The following is a 16,303-nucleotide window of genomic DNA, read 5'->3' on the forward strand; positions in this document are numbered from 1 at the left end:
TATGCAAATTGTCCCCTCGATCAGGAGTTTGACCAGGGGGTGGGGCTGGCCGGCCAACCACCCAGGGCCCCTCCCCCCGGCCAGCCTCACCCCAGATTGGTCCCCCCAACTCTGATTGGGGGCGGGGCCAGCCGACCAACCTCCCGTGTCCCCTCTCCCTGGCCGGCCTGGCCTGATTGGCCCCAATGGGGGCAGGCCAGCCGGACCCCACCCATGCACGAATTTGTGCACTGGGCCTCTGGTCTTTTCATATATCTATTGACCATTTGTATGTCCTCTTTGGAGAAATGTGTATTCAGGTCCTCTGCCCATTTTTAATCACATTGCTTGTTCTTTTGGTGTTAAGTTGTATGAGTTTCTTATGTATTTTGGATATTAATCCATTATCAGTTCTATCATTGGCAAATATGTTCTCCCATTTAGTAGGTTGTCTTTAAAAAATATTTTTATTGATTTCAGAGAGGAAGGGAGTGGGAGAGAGAGATAGAAACATCAATGATGAGAGAGAATCATTGATTGGCTGCCTCCTGCACACCCCCTACTGGGGATGGAGCCTATAACCTTGGGTGTGTCCTGACCGGGAATCAAACCGGCCACCTTTTAGTGCATGGGATGATGCTCAACCAACTAAACCATATTGGCCAGGACAGTATGTATATTTTAATGATGTAAATTCTTCCTCTCCATGAGCACGGTATAGTTTTCCATTTATTTGTATCTTCTTCAGTTTCTTTCTTCAGTGTCTTATATTTTTCCAAGTACAGGCCTTTTGCTTCTTTGGTTAAATGTACTCCTAAGTATTTTATTTTTTTGATGCAATTGTAAATGAGATTTCTTTTCTTAATTTCTTTCTTAAATTTTTGCTGGACTCTTTAGGCTTCTCTCTATATAGTATCATGTCATCTGCAAATAATGACAATTTTACTTCTTCCTTTCTAATTTGGATGCCTTTCATTTCTTTTTCTTATCTGATTGATGTGGCTAGGACTTTCAGTACTATGTTGAATAAAATGTTGAAATTGGACAACCTTGTCTTGTTTCTGATCTTAAGGAAGAGCTTTCAGGTTTTCACTGTTGAGTGTGATGTTAGCATGGGTTTGTCATATATGACCTTTATTATGTTGAGGTATATTCCTTCTATTCCTACTTTGCTGAGAGTTTTTGTCATAAATGGATGCTAGATTTTGTTAAATGCTTTTTCTGAATCTATTGATATGAACATACGATTTTTATTCTTCATTTTGTTTATGTGGTGTATCATGTTAACTGTAGATATTAAACCAACTTTGTATCCCAGGAATAATAAATCCCACTTGATTTTTTTTTTTTTTTTTTTTACTGTTGGCACTATTACAAATGTCCCCTTCCCCCCCTTTGCCCACCTCCACCCCACAGTATGATCTTTTTAATGTATTGCTGAATTTGATTTGCTAATATTTTGTTGAGGATTTTTGCATCTATATTTATTAGAGATATTGGCCTATAACTGCAGTATATTTTTGTGTGTAATGTCGTTGTCTGCTTTTGGGATGAGAGGAATGCTGGCCTCATAAAATAAGCTTGGGAGCCTTCCCTGCTCTTGAATTTTTTGGAATAGTTTGATAAGAATGGGTGTTAATTCTTCTTTGAATGTTTGGTAAAATTCACATGTGAAGCCATTCAGTCCAGGATTTTTGTTTGTTGGGAGTTGTTTGATTACTGATTCCAATTTGTTAGTAGTAATCAGTCTGTTCAGATTTTCTGTTTGTTCTTGATTCAGTCTTAGAAGATTGTATATATCTAAACATTTATCCATTTCTTCCAGATTTTCCAATTTGATGGCATATAATCATAGTATTTTTTTCTTTTTTTTTAATTCTAAGTTTTTACTTTAATCATGAACCTAAACTAAACCTATGTTCATAGTATTTTCTTATAATCCTTGCATTTCTGTGGTGTTAGTTGTCACTTTTCCTCTTAGTTTCTGATTTTATTTATTAGTTTTTGATTTATTTCCATTTGCATGAAATATCTTTTTCCATCCTTTACTTTCAGTCTGTGTCTTTCGATCTGAAGTGGGTCTCTTGTAGAGAACATATGTATTGGTCTTATTTTCTTATCCATTCAGGCACCCAATGTCTTTTGATTGGAGTATTTAATCTAATTACATTTAAAGTGATTATTGAGTGGAGTGGTGAGAGACAACTAATCGATGTTTCTCCATTGATGGTCTCCTCCCCCATCCTCTCTCTCTAAAAATCAATAAAAACATGTCTTCGGGTAAGGATTTTAAAAAAAAGTGAGCCCTAACTGGTTTGGCTCAGTGGATAGAGCGTCGGCCTGCGAACTCAAGGGTCCCAGGTTCGATTCCGGTCAAGGGCATGTACCTTGGTTGCAGGCACATACCCAGTAGGGAGTGTGCAAGAGGCAGCTGATCGATGTTTCTAACTCTCTATCCCTCTCCCTTCCTCTCTTCCTCTCTGTAAAAAATCAATAAAATATATTTAAAAAAATGTGATTATTGATAGGTACATAGTTATTGCCATTTTATTATTCATATTTATGTTCTTTTTTTCTTCTTCTTAAGGAAATCCCTTTAACATTTTTTAAAATATATTTTATTGATTTTTTACAGAGAGGAAGGGAGAGGGATAGAGAGTTAGAAATATCGATGAGAGAGAAACATCGATCAGCCGCCTCCTGCACACCCGCTACTGGGGATGTGCCCGCAACCAAGGTACATGCCCTTGACCGGAATCGAACCTGGGACCTTTCAGTCCTCAGGCTGATGCTCTACCACTGAGCCAAACCAGTTTCGGCCCCTTTAACATTTTTAAAAAATATGTTTTTATTGATTTTTAAAGAGAGAGGAAAGGAGAGGAATAGAGAGTTAGAAACATCGATGAAAGAGAAACATCATGAATTGGCTTGCCTCCTGCATGCCCCCTACTGGATATTGAGCCTGCAACCCAGACATGTGCCCTGACTGGGAATCAACCAGTGACCCCCGTGGTTCCGGGGTCGATGTTCAACCATTGGGTCACACTGGGTAGGCTGACATTTCTTGTAATACTGGTTTGGCAGTGGTGAACTCCTTCAGTTTTTTTATTGTCTGGGAAACTATCTCTCCTTCAGTTCTGAATTGTAGCCTACTGGGTAGAGTAATTTTTGCTTTTCATAACTTTGAATATTTTGGGCCAATTTTTTATCTGCAAAGTTTCTGTTGAGAAATCAGCTGATAGTCTAATGGGAGCTTTCTTGTATGTAGCTAACGGCTTTTCTCTTGCTGCTTTTAAAATTTTCTCTTTTGTCTTTATTATTTGTCATTTTAATTATGTGTCTTGGTCTAGACCTGTTTGGGTTCATCTTGTTTGGAACTCTCTGTGTTTCTTGGACTTGTATGCCTATTTCCTTCTCCAGGTTATGGAAGTTTTTAGTCATTATTTCTTCAAATAAGTTTTCAATTTTTTGCTCTTTCTCTCCTCCTCTTGGTAACCATGTGGTGCAAATGTTGATATGCTTGATGTTGTCCATGAAGCCTCTTATCCTATTGTCATTTTTTAAAATTCTTTTTTCTTTTTGCTGTTCCAGTAGGGTGTATTCCTCCACCTTGTCTTGTTGATTGCCAATTCAGTCCTCTGCTTCATCTAATCTGATGCTGACTCCCTCTAATGTATTCTTCATTTCAGTTATTGTATTCTTCATTTCTGACTTTTTTTTTAAATTCATCTTTACACTCAATGAATTAACAGCAGTAGGTTCAGACTTGCCAGGTCCAGGGTTCTGTGGGCCTTGGGGGCAGGCCCAGCTACAACAAACACAAGAAAATGGGCAAGAGGACAGGGGGAGGAAAAAGTTAACAGATTTGGTCTTGAACTTGGGGCGTTGGGTGGAAAAGTGATTATCCTTGGGGCTTGGGATAAGGACCAGCAGGAAGAAAGCTGTTTGATGGGGGTTTGGGCAGGCTCAGTGGATGGGCTGGTACCCTTGAGGCTGAGCTGAGAGGGAAAAAAATGAGGCCCTCTCCCCTGAGGATAAGGCACTTGGCTCAGACTCCTCCTGCCCCACACCATCCATGGAAGAGATGGGGCCCTCATCCCCTTGCTCCTCTCACTGGCTCAGAGGCTGTTCCAAGTTGAGCCTCTGAAAGAAGCTTTTGCCCAACACATATGTGCTGATCATGATGGCACAGGAAGGGGTGGTCTTGATGATCCTTGGGAGGAAGCTTGCAAAGAGTCCCCTGGTGCCGGACTCAGCCCGGATCCTCTGCAGCAGCAGCCAGGTGGAGTCGGCGTGCACAGGTGACACTCTCACAGCTTCCACGGCTCCCAGCGCAACCTGGCGTCGAGTCTTCACCACATCGAAGGGTAGAGTCAGATGGCAGCCACCGTTCCTGAGATGCCACCAGCCACAAAGCTGATGCCCACCGATGTCTGGTCCTTTGGCCTGCGCACACTCAGCCAGCTCTTTACAAGCTCATAGTTGAACCAATACAGGGCTGAAAAGGGCACATCCCGAAGAGCAGTAGAGCCCCAGCCCAGCCACAGTGAACGCCAGCCGCCCTTAGCTACGGAGGTTAGGACACAGGGACCCAACTCCCAGTATGACACATGCTGAGCCTGCAGCTTTGTCCGTACCAGCTCTAGGGGGCTTATCACAGTCACGGTGCCCAAGCGGGCCCATGCACCAGCCACCATGGGTGCATAGAAGTCAGAGGTCAGGGCTCGACCACACAGGAAAGCCTTGAGTTGATCATAGGCTGTGAAGTAGATGGCGGTTGCCGGCACAGTCATCACCAGGGTGGCTGGGAGGCCACTCCACAGGGTCCTGGTGCCCTCGTGTCTCACAATCTTTACAAAGGCATCCATAGTGCCAGTGAAGTGAGTGGGGTCCTGAAACCCGGTGGCACAGCGGGCACCATTTGGGCAATGGTGCCCTGTTCCAGGACACCATTGCAGTAGAGGAAGCACTTCGCTGTGGGTCAGAGAGAGGAGGGCAGTTTGGTGTAAGAGAGGCTCCAGAGTCTGGAGGGAGGCATCAGTTTGCTGGTCACTGAGGGACGTTGAGACTGCAGGCGGACCTTCACCATGTCCAGGGGGGTCATGAAAATGGAGGTGACCACAGCCCTGGCACCTGAGGCCACCATCTGTTGGTGCCCCCAGGATCCTGATCAGCCATCTTGTAGCTTCAATTCTGGCTTTAGGATGGTACTCACGCGGCGCGGAGCACAGGGTCGGGCGGGCCCATGGCGGGTCCGCGTGCATTCGCTAGCCTCACTCTAAGGCCGATGAGGAAGTCTGACTCATTCTTTTTTATGTTTTCTGTCTTTGTTGAAGTTTTCACTGGATTCCTCTATTCTTCCCTTGTGTTCATTGAGCTTCTTTATAACCAGTGTTTTGAACTCTGTATCTGGTAGTTTGCTTGTCTCCATTTTGTTTAGTTCTTTTTCTGGAGTTCTGTTCTTTCATTTAGGACATGTTTCCTTGTCTCCTCATTTTGGCTTGACTCCTGTGTTTGTTTCTATGTCTCCTGGTGTTGGCAGAGTGGCTAATGTAGTAGGTGTTGTATGGGGCCCAGTAATGCTGTCTCCTTGGTCACCTGAGCCACATGCTCTGCCGGTGTCCCTTGTGTGGGTTGTAGTTTAGCCTTCATTGCTATTGACATGTCTATGGGTAGCATTCACCCTCAAGCTAACTGATGTGAGGCCTGGCTGTGACTACAGTGGATGAGCTGTTTTGTGGGGGATGATCCCTCAGAGCAGGAGTCACTTTAGCTTAGCGGTGGTGCCAGCCAAGTCTGTTCTTAGGGTGGGTCATTTTTGGAGCTCTTTGGGTGGTGCTGTGGTGTGGTTTGAAGCTGGCCACTGTGTTTGTTGGTTCTGGTGCCTTTTGGGAATGGCTCTGGTGCAGGCCAAGTTCAGCTGCCACTTAGCTGGGCTTGGGATGTATGGTAGGAGCTACAAAGTGATCTTTGGTTGATTGCCACTTTTGCTGGGCTTAGAGGCACTTGGGAGAGGCTATGCTGCAAACTGAGGCCTGCTGCCATTTGTGCTTGGGACCTTTGGTAGGCACCACAATGTGAGCTGATGTCAGCCACCACTTGTCCTGGGCTCGTGGCCACTTAGTTGCAGCTATGTTCCAAGCCAAGACTGGCCAGGGCTTATGCCAGACTCAAGGTCACTGATGCAAGTTACTGGTCACTGCTTGTGGTGGAAGGGGGAGGTGCTTAGCACGAGGTACAGGGCATGCAGCGTCCAGTCATTGTTTGTTTAGTGTTTGTGGATCTTTTCGAGATTTTAGGTAACTCCACAGCGCAAGTTGAACCAAGCCGCTGTGAGTTGTGTGGGGCAGGGTCTCAGGAAATATCCAAAGTAGGATGCATAGTGTTAATGGAGAGCTCAGATTTTGTGCCCACCTGCCTCTGCAGTCTAGGTGGGAGGTGAGTTCAACAAAGGAACAACGGTACCTATAGTACCTCCCTCCCAGAAGAGAGGTGCCCCATTTCCAAGGGAGGTACCCCATTTCCTACCCTTCCAGCTTTTGCCCTAAAGCTAGTCAATTTAATTCCTCACTATAAATCCCTGGTGCTTTTTGAGCTGCTGCCCCTGCACAGGGGGGCTTAGAGTGTGTGTGAGTTTGTGAGGGAGCAAGTTTGTGCATGAGCCCCTCAAAAGGAGCACCTAGGTCTACAGCAGCCTTCCATCTCATTTGGACACAATCCCTGCTGGTTTTCACAGGCAGATGTTATTATTATTTTTTTAATATATTTTTATTGTTTTTTTTACAGAGAGGAAGGGAGAGGGATAGAGAGTTAGAAACATTGATGAGAGAGAAACATCGATCAGCTGCCTCCTGCACACTCCCTACTGGGGATGTGCCCGCAACCAAGGTACATGCCCTTGACCGGAATCGAACCCGGGACCCTTCAGTCCGCAGGCCGACGCTCTATCCACTGAGCCAAACCGGTTTCGGCATCACAGGCAGATGTTATGGAGACTCCTCTTCCAGCACTGGTGGCCCCAGCTGTGATCCCCTGCTCCTCAGGAGGGACCTCTGCAGCCAAAAGATCTCTCCCCATTCTTAATTGTCACACCATGAGTGTGGGACCTGACCATTTTGAGTCTTTGCCCCTCTGACAGTCTGGACATGGCTTCTTCTTCCTTAGTTATAGGCCTTCTGTTTAGCGAATCTTTAGGTGATTGGCAATGATGATGCTATTCTATAATATAGCTGTAATTTTGATGTGGGTCACGGAAGGAAGCGAGCCCTGTGTTTGCCTACCCCACCATCTTGATTGGAAGTATTGTATTTGTTCATTGAATAGCCTCTTTGACCTTTCACCAAGATATGAAGGAGGGGGTGTGGATTAGTAGAACATAGTTTGATATTTAACACTTTTATCATTCTTAATATACCTATTAATATTGGGGATGATAAATCAGATTATAGATGATTGTATGAATGGCTCTTGGATACTATGAATTTAGATCTGTATATAATCTAGACTTAAAGGTTGACTCATATTGAATGTGGTCCTAACAGTTCTTCATCCATCCTTATCCAGAGTTCTGAATGGGTTTTGCTCACTTAGCTCTGTTATTCTGACTAGACTTGCAGGGAGCCATAGCACTGTGGATTATTAGGGGCCAGACACTTGGAGGCTAGATCCAGGCAGTCTTTAGAAATTGTTGATAGGTTGATTAACCCTGAAATTTTACTCTGACGGAAATTCTATATAGTATATTGAAAAAAAATTCTGTAATGAAAATTACATCAGTATTTAGTTTGATGATGCTTAAAAGGTATTCATAATGGGGGCAATGCTCAGCTGGCATGGCTCAGTGGTTGAGCATCGACCTATGAACCAGGAGATCATGGTTCGTTTCCTGGTCAGGTCACATGCCTGGGTTGCGGGTTTGATCTCCAGTGTGGGGCGTGCAGGAGGCAGCCAATCAATGATTCTCTCTCATCATTGATGTTTTTACCTCTCTCTCACTCTCCCTTCCTCTCTGAAATCAATAAAAATACATTTAAAAAATCATAATGGGGGACAACTTCTTAATGGATATGGTATGGGATTTCCTTTTTGAGTGATGAAAATGTTTTCAAGCCCTAGCTGGTTTGGCTCAGTGGATTAGAGCGTCGGCCTGCAGACTGAAGGGTCCTGGGTTCAATTCCAGTCAAGGGCACATGCCCAGGTTGTGGGCTCGATCCCCAGTAGGGGGCATGCAAGAGGCAGCTGATCAGTGATTCTCTCTCATCATTGATGTTTCAATCTCTCCCTCTCCCTTCCTCTCTGAAATCAATAAAAAATATTAAAAAAGAAAAGAAAATGTTTTCGAACTAGGTAGAGGTGGTGGTTGCACAACATTATTCACTGTAAAGCAGTTAATGTCAGTTTATGTGAGTATCACATTAAAATGTATTTATAGTTTTATTAGTGATATCTTATCTATGAGCCTTTGTAAAATGACCTATTTTTTTAAACAAGAAAATGATACATATTTGTTTTAGAGGATGTATAATGTACAGATAAATGAAAATATGATCAGTTATTCTGTCTCAGAAATAGCTACTCTTATTTATAGTACATGTTTATTAACTTAAAAAATACATGAAAATTATATTAAAACTAGAGGCCCAGTGCATGGATTCATGCACCGGTGGGGTCCCTCGACCTGGCCTGCGGGGATTGGGCCAAAACTGGCAGTCTTACATCCCCCGAGGGGTCCCAGATTGTGAGAGGGGGCAGGCCAGGCTGAGGGACCCCACTGGTGCACGAATCTGTGCACCGGGCCTCTAGTATGCATATAAGATCTTTGGACTCTCTTCCCACCCTCCCCCTTGACCCCTTCCCTCTGAGATTCATCAGTCTGTGCCATGTTTCCATGCCTGTGGGTTGAGCATCTGCCCCTTGGTGGTCATACGCACCATGGCTACCAGTTGAACGGTCACTTAGGCTTTTATATATATAGATGTATTAGAAGACTATAACAAAAATATATTTTTTTACTAAAATAAAAAATTTCCATTTAATGCATAGCCTAAATGTTTTTCTATATCTTTTCATAAACATCTACAATTTTTTAAAAATATATTTTATTGATATTTCACAGAGAGGAAGGGAGAGGGATAGAGAGCTAGAAACATCGATGAGAGAGAAACATCGATCAGCTGCCTCCTGCACACCTCCCACTGAGGATGTGCCCACAACCAAGGTACATGCCCTTGACCGGAATCGAACCCGGGACCTTTCAATCCGCAGGCCGACGCTCTATCCACTGAGCCAAACCGGTTTTGGCAACATCTACAATTTTATGTAATACAAAGTATTCCATTATGTGGGTATATCATAATTTTTAAGTGATTCTCCTTTCAGACATTGAAGATATTTCATATTGTTTCCTATTCTAAATAATAATTTATCACTGAACAGTATTGCATCTAAATCTCAGTTTATGTCCATCAAATAATTTTCTTGAAATGGAATTATTGGGCCAAGGGATATATAACCTGTTTCAAGGCTATTGTGTATTGCCAAATTGCCATTTAGAATTGTTGACTCAATTTATACTCAGTCATGTGCGAGAGTAAATGAGCAAGCTCAAATTTATGACTATTTTTATTATCTGAAAAAGTAAACAGTAACGCCAGAAATTATGGAATATATAGAATTTTTGGCAACCTATTTTGATTTCTCATTCTCTCTCTCTCTCTCTCTCTCTCTCTCTCTTGTTTTGTTTTGTTTTACTTATTGATTTGAGAAAGAGAGAAACATTGATCTGTTGTTCCACTCATTTGTGCATTGGTTGATTCTTGTATGTGTCCTGAACAGGGATTGAACCTGAAACCTTGCTGTATCAGGATGATGCTCTAACTGAACTACCCGCCAGGGCCCTCATTATCTTAAAAATCATAGGAAATGAATGTCGTACAAGTTATGTCTAGAGTTTTATAGCATTTGTGTTTGCAAAGTAACACACTAAATGTAGTTCTTACATAAAACATATTAAGCTTTGGGTTATTATTATTTTTAATGCAGATATTATATTCATAAAATTAAAATGCCATTTTAAGTGTACAGTTTGATGAATTTTGGGCATTGTATACAAATATGTTACCACAACTACCATCAAAGTATAGAATAATTTTGTCACCTAGAAAGTTGCTTCATAATCCTTTGCAGTTGATTCCTTCTCTTCATCCCCCTGATCCCCTCTTTCACCTTAGGCACCCACTTATCTGCCTTCTGTCACAGTAGCTTTTTTTTTTTTTTGAAAATTTCATGTAATTGAAATCATAAAGTGTATATGGTTTTTTGAGTTCTTTTTTAAATTAAAAAAATTTAAACTTACTGCAAAAACATTAGTTTATAACATTATATAGCATCAGGTGTACAACTTTATAATAGGACATCTGTTTACTTCATTTTGTGCTTATCGCCAGAATTCTAGCCCTTTCTGTCACCATATATTTGACCCATTCAGTTCTTTAGCTTACATATTTTTGAGATTCATATTGATTCATGTATTAATATTTTATTCCTTTTCCTTGTTAATAGTATTTCATAACATGGACATATACAATTTATTCACCAGTTGACAAACATTTGGGTTGCTTCCAGTTTTTGGCTATTATGAATAATACTGGATGAACATTTGCATATACATCTTTGTGTGGACATATGATTTTATTTACTCTTGGGTTATTATCCACAAGCAGAATTTCTGGGTCATATGGTAATGTGTGTTTAACTTTATAAGATACTGCCATACTGTTTTCTAAAGTGGTTGTACCTTTTCCATTCCCATCTCTCATTCCCATGAGAGATGTACTTGTTCCATATCCTTACCAACAGGATGTAGTCTTTTTAACTTCAGCCATCCTTGTTGGTATGTGTTGATTAATGATATTAAGAGTTTTAGATTTTAACATCAGCTTTATGAGTGCTACAATATTTTGAAATAGTAGAAATTGAAATAATTATCTAGAGTAGGGCAAAAGTAGGTTTATAGTTATGTGGAGAACAATACAATCCTATCTAATAAAAGAGTAATATGCAAATTGACCATCACTCCAGCACACAAGATGGCTGCCCCCATGTGGTCAAAGATGGCAGCCCCCATGTGAACACAAGATGGCCACCACAAGATGGCCAGCAGGGGAGGGCAGTTGGGGGCGACCAGGCCTGCAGGGAAGGGCAGTTGGGGGGGACCCAGGCCTGCAGGGGAAAGCAGTTGGGGGGGACCAGGCCTGCAGGGGAGGGCAGTTGGGGGGGACCAGGCCTGCAGGGGAGGGCAGTTGGGGGGTCCAGGCCTGCAGGGGAGGGCAGTTAGGGGTGACCAGGCCTTCAGGGGAGGGCAGTTAGGGGTGACCAGACCTTCAGGGGAGGGCAGTTAGGGGTGACCAGGCCTGCAGGGGAGGGCAGTTAGGGGCAATCAGGCTGGCAGGGGAGCAGTTAGGCATCAATCATGCTGGCAGGGGAGTGGTTAGGGGGTGATCAGGCTGGCAGGCAGAAGCGGTTAGGGGCAATCAGGAAGGTAGGCAGGCGAGCAGTTGGGAACCAGCAGTCCTGGATTGTGAGAGGGATGTCCGACTGCCCATTTAGGCCCGATCCCGGGAGGATCGGGCCTAAACGGGCAGTTGGACATCCCTCGAGGGGTCCCAGATTGGAGAGGGTGCAGGCTGGGCTGAGGGACACACCCCCATGCACGAATTTCATGCACCGGGCCTCTAGTAATTAATAAATAATAATACAAGAATGAACTGTGTTTTGAGTACTTAAAACTGTAAATCTACTTTTGCCCCATCCTGTATTCCTGCTTTTTAAGAACTGAAGTGGGCTTTGTAGGCATATGTTCAAGTGACTCCTGTGTAATTGTGGGTCCATCATATATATAACATGATTGTAGTAGGTTGGTAATGTACAGCTCAATTTAAGTGTCTTCCTACCCCTACGAGTGTAAGTTAATACTTTTATGTTTGGTTTTTTTTTTTGGTTATGCTTATTCTGTGCCAATGATTCATAAGAAAAGCATTAAACAGAGTGACTTGTATTGATGAAAAGACTGGTGATTTGTATTTCTGAGAATATAGTCCTAGAGTTCATTATTTTTTTGAATAATTGATTTAGAAATTTTAGATGAATTCTCGGATTAGATTTAAAAGAAATATGATTAAGAACAAATGAAGATTTGTCTCTTTTTATTCTTCCATAGGACATTTTCATTCCATCTCCAAGTTTGGAAGAACAATCAAATGATGGAAAGAAAGGTGGAGATTTACATAGTTCTTCTTTGACTGTTGAGTGTTCTAAAACTTCAGAGACTGAACCAAAGAATTCCACTGAGGATCTTGGGCTTTCTTTGACAGGGGATTCTTGTAAGTTGATGCTTTCTGCCAGTGAGAATAGTCAGTCCCCAAAGATGGAGAGTTTGAGTTCTCACAGGATTGATGAAGATGGAGAAAACACACAGATTGAGGATACTGAACCCATGTCTTCAGTTCTCAATTCTAAACTTGTTCCTGCTGAAAATAATAGTATCCTGATGAATCCAGCAAAAGATGGACAAATAGAAGTGAATCAGAATGCTGATGAAACAAAAGGGGATGACACAGAAACCAGAGACGACATTAGTATTTTAGCTGCTGGTAGCAAAGGCAGAGAAGAGACTGTAGCAGAAGACGTTTGTATTGATCTCACTTGTGATTCAGGGAGTCAGGCAGTTCCTTCTCCAGCTACTCGATCTGAGGCACTCTCTAGTGTGCTAGATCAGGAGGAAGCTATGGAAATTAAAGAACATCAGCCAGAGGAGGGGTCTTCAGGGTCTGAGGTGGAAGAAATTCCTGAGACTCCTTGTGAAAGTCAAGGAGAGGAGCTAAAAGAAGAAAGTATGGAGAGTGTCCCATTACACCTTTCTCTGACTGAAACTCAGTCCCAAGGGTTGTGTCTTTCAAAAGAAACGCCAAAACAAGAATGTCAGGAACCTATGGAAGTTGAAACCAGTGTGATTAGTATTGATTCCCCACAAAAGCTTCCAGTCCTTGACCAAGAATTGGAACATAAGGATCAAGAAGCATGGGAAGAAGCTACTTCAGAGGATTCAAGTGTTGTCATTGTAGATGTGAAGGAACCATCTCCCAGAGTTGATGTTTCTTCTGAAACTCTAGAGGGAGTGGAGAAATGCTCAGATTCCCAGTTGTGGGAGGATGACGCTCCAGAAATAGAACCATGTGCTGAGAATAGAGCTGATACCCAGGAAGAAAAGAGTGCTGAATATGAAGGAGATCTGAAATCAGTGATTGCAGAAAAGGAACCTGTACAGGCTAACTCTCCACAGCCTCCAGTAACTTCAGTGGAAGAAGGTGATGTTCCAAAACCTGACCGGCAGATGCAGCAGACCCAACCTCAAGAGAAAACAGATAACTCATTACCAGAAGACTCAAAAATGGCTAATACAAAGCAGCTGGAGAAGGCCTCAGCCCACACCTCACAAAGCTTCTGTGAAAGCTCTAGTGGTGAGTGTGATTGTAAATTGTTCTATGTCTGTCTCCAACCATATTACAATTTGGAATGGGAGGTAAGAAAGAACTACATGCTTATGTCAGGGCTGAAAATTAACTTGGATTTATGTTTATGAACAGCTAATAATGAGAAATTAAGAAATTTGGGTTGTATTCTTTTGTAGCTGTAATTATGTATGGAATCAGATCATTTAATATTTATCAGATTTATGACTTAGGAGTAATCAACATGATTTTTATTATGTAGAAATTATACCAATCTGGTGTTTTCTACTGAAGTCCCAATTTTGCCTAAATTTTAATATTTTGACAGTTGCCTTGAAGTAGAGGATCTTTTTTGATTACACAGTAAAGAACTCTGTTAATGGCCCTAACTGGTTTGGCTCAGTGGATAGAGCATCATCCTGCGGACTGAAGGGTCCCAGGTTCGATTCCGGTCAAGGGCATGTACCTTGGTTGCGGGCACATCCCCAGGAGGGGGTGTGCAGGAGGTAGCTGATAGATGTTTCTCTCTCATCGATGTTTCTAACTCTCTCTCCCTCTCCCTTCCTCTCTGTAAAAAATCAATAAAATATATTAATAAAAAAAAAAAAAAAACCTCTGTTAATGAATATGCTGTTATTGGTTGTTTCCTCTTTATGGGTATTAAGTAAAGTTTCTGAATTTGGTTCAACATATATACATCATAAACCTTAAACTGGAAAAGATATTAGTTTGTGCCTTTTATCTATTTTTATGAAGTCCAGAATGAGAATATAAATTACTTTCTGAAATATTTGTAGAATATTATGTACGACATTAGCTGAAAAGAGTTCAGTTTTTCTAAATGCCCAGAGTTAGTGTAATTTAAAAACAAATTTTGAAAATAAAAAAAACAGCCCTGCTGGTGTGGTTGAGCCTTGACTCATGAACCAAGAGGTTACCAGTGCAATTCCTGGTGAGGGCACATGCCCAGGTTTTAGGCTCGATCCCCAGGAGGGGGCATGCAGGAGGCAGCCAATGGATGTTTCTATCTCTTTATCCCTCTCCCTTCTTCTCTCAAAAAAAAGCAATAAAAACATATTCAAAACAAAACAAAACACAAACTTAAGAAAACAATCTTCTAGGATTATGGAAATGAGAAACAGTATTTGGACATCATAGCTGTTAGTATGGGTGATTATACCTTTTGGTATTTCTGGAACAGTCCCACTTTATATCTCTTGTGCAGGTGTGATTATTAATAGTACTTATTTTATTTATTTTTTTCCTCAAAGTTATCTCAATTCATTAGGTTTTATATTCAGGACTTTTTTTTAAAACTTATTCAGAAAAGAAATGTTAGAGCTGAAATGGAGGTTAGGGGTTATTGGGTTTAGTCTCTTCTTCCTAAAGTCACATGGCTAATAAATGATTGAGGTAGGACAAGAGCCTAAGATGCCTGATTCTCAGTGCTATGTTTTTTTTCCCCTGTGAGACTGAATAATATAGTTTCTCTGATTCTGATGAGTTATAGTAAAGAACTATCTGAATGACCTAATATTTTCTATTATTGAATATTTTTATAATTTCATTACATCTAAATACTGTTATGACCTACATTAGCTAGAATTATCAGGGCTGATAGATTGTTTCAATTTGGTTACTTAGGAGTACTCTTTAATTATTTTAGCAATTGTATGTAGAAGAAGCTTAAAACATTGGGCTGTTTCATTATGTTAAAAGTATTCTTCACGAATTATTGTTAACACTATTAATGGTAGAGCCAGCTCTTTTTTAAAAATCTTCACCCAGGATATTATTCTATTGATTTTTTTTTTTTTTTTAGAGAGAGTGGAAGGGAGGAGGTGGGGGGAGTATGGGGGAGAAAGGGAGAGATGGGGGAAGGGAGAGAGAGAGAGAGAGAGAGAGAGAGAGAGAGAGAGAGAGAGAGAGAGAGAGAGAGAGAAAGAAAGAAAGAAAGAAAGAAAGACATGTGAGAGAGATCACATCGATTGGTTGCCTCCCTCACTTGCTGGATGGAACCTGCAACCCAGGTACGTGCCCTTGACCAGGAATTTAATCCGTGACCCTTTGGTGTGTAGGCTGACTCTCTAACCACCAAGCAGCACCAGCCAGGGCAGAGCTAACTCTTTTTTATAATAGACATTGCCATAGTAAAACTTATTTTACTAATTTTTATCTAGGTTATTGAAAATACTAATAAGTTACATTCTTTTTACATAGTTCTTGAGGAAAAACTAAAAGCAGTGAAGACAGTGGTTGGTCTATTAGGGGATTAAAGTAAATTACTCAGAAGAGCATTGCTAGAACAAAAAATATTATTTTGTACTTAAAACATAGTTGTCTAGTTGCTAAACCTAAAGAGAGACTAATTTCAATTAGAGTAACCTAAGAAATTAATGGTTCTGGAAAGACAGAATTAAAGTTACAAATTGGTTGAGTCCCAAGTGTGTTAATTAGATTTCTGTATGTCACAGTTAGAAGGTACTGTTGTTATTTTATTAAAATCTTTAGTGATTGGAAAAAAGATACATGCTTAATTGTGGAAAATGTTCAAATAATACAGAAAAGGGGAGAGAGGAAATGGCTGGAGAGGGAAGGTGGGCAGAGGGAGTAGGGGGAGAATCATTCTAAATACCTCCATTTATAGATAACTTGTCACTCTTATTAGTTTGGCGACCTCTTCAGAAATGTTTTCTGAAGACTTACTCCTGAAATTTGAAAAAAGCAAATTTAGGAAGGTGGTACTGGAAGCCCTATAATATTCAATATAGAATAAATTTATGATGGTTTGATGATATGAAAAATCATAAGTTTAA

The 16,303-nt window shown here is 41.4% G+C and overlaps 1 protein-coding gene and 1 pseudogene across 5 annotated transcripts in view; one reads left to right on the top strand and one right to left on the bottom strand.

Annotated features, from left to right (window-relative positions):
- The window catches only part of TP53BP1 (tumor protein p53 binding protein 1), a 91,178-nt gene that overhangs the window by 30,591 nt on the left and 44,284 nt on the right, over positions 1–16,303 (top strand). For all 4 annotated transcript variants that reach the window (XM_080674516.1, XM_080674518.1, XM_080674517.1 and 1 more), the window contains exon 12: positions 12,197–13,496. In XM_080674516.1, coding sequence (XP_080530642.1) covers positions 12,197–13,496 — 1,300 coding nt within the window. The remainder of the gene's footprint in view (positions 1–12,196; positions 13,497–16,303) is intronic.
- Positions 4,090–5,157, bottom strand: LOC308251365 (mitochondrial glutathione transporter SLC25A39-like; annotated as a pseudogene). Its single transcript has one exon. The product of its transcript is annotated as a mitochondrial glutathione transporter SLC25A39-like (transcript).

Source organism: Plecotus auritus (assembly GCF_963455305.1).
Source record: "Plecotus auritus genome assembly, chromosome: 1".
In the NCBI taxonomy this organism is placed as follows: domain Eukaryota; kingdom Metazoa; phylum Chordata; class Mammalia; order Chiroptera; family Vespertilionidae; genus Plecotus; species Plecotus auritus.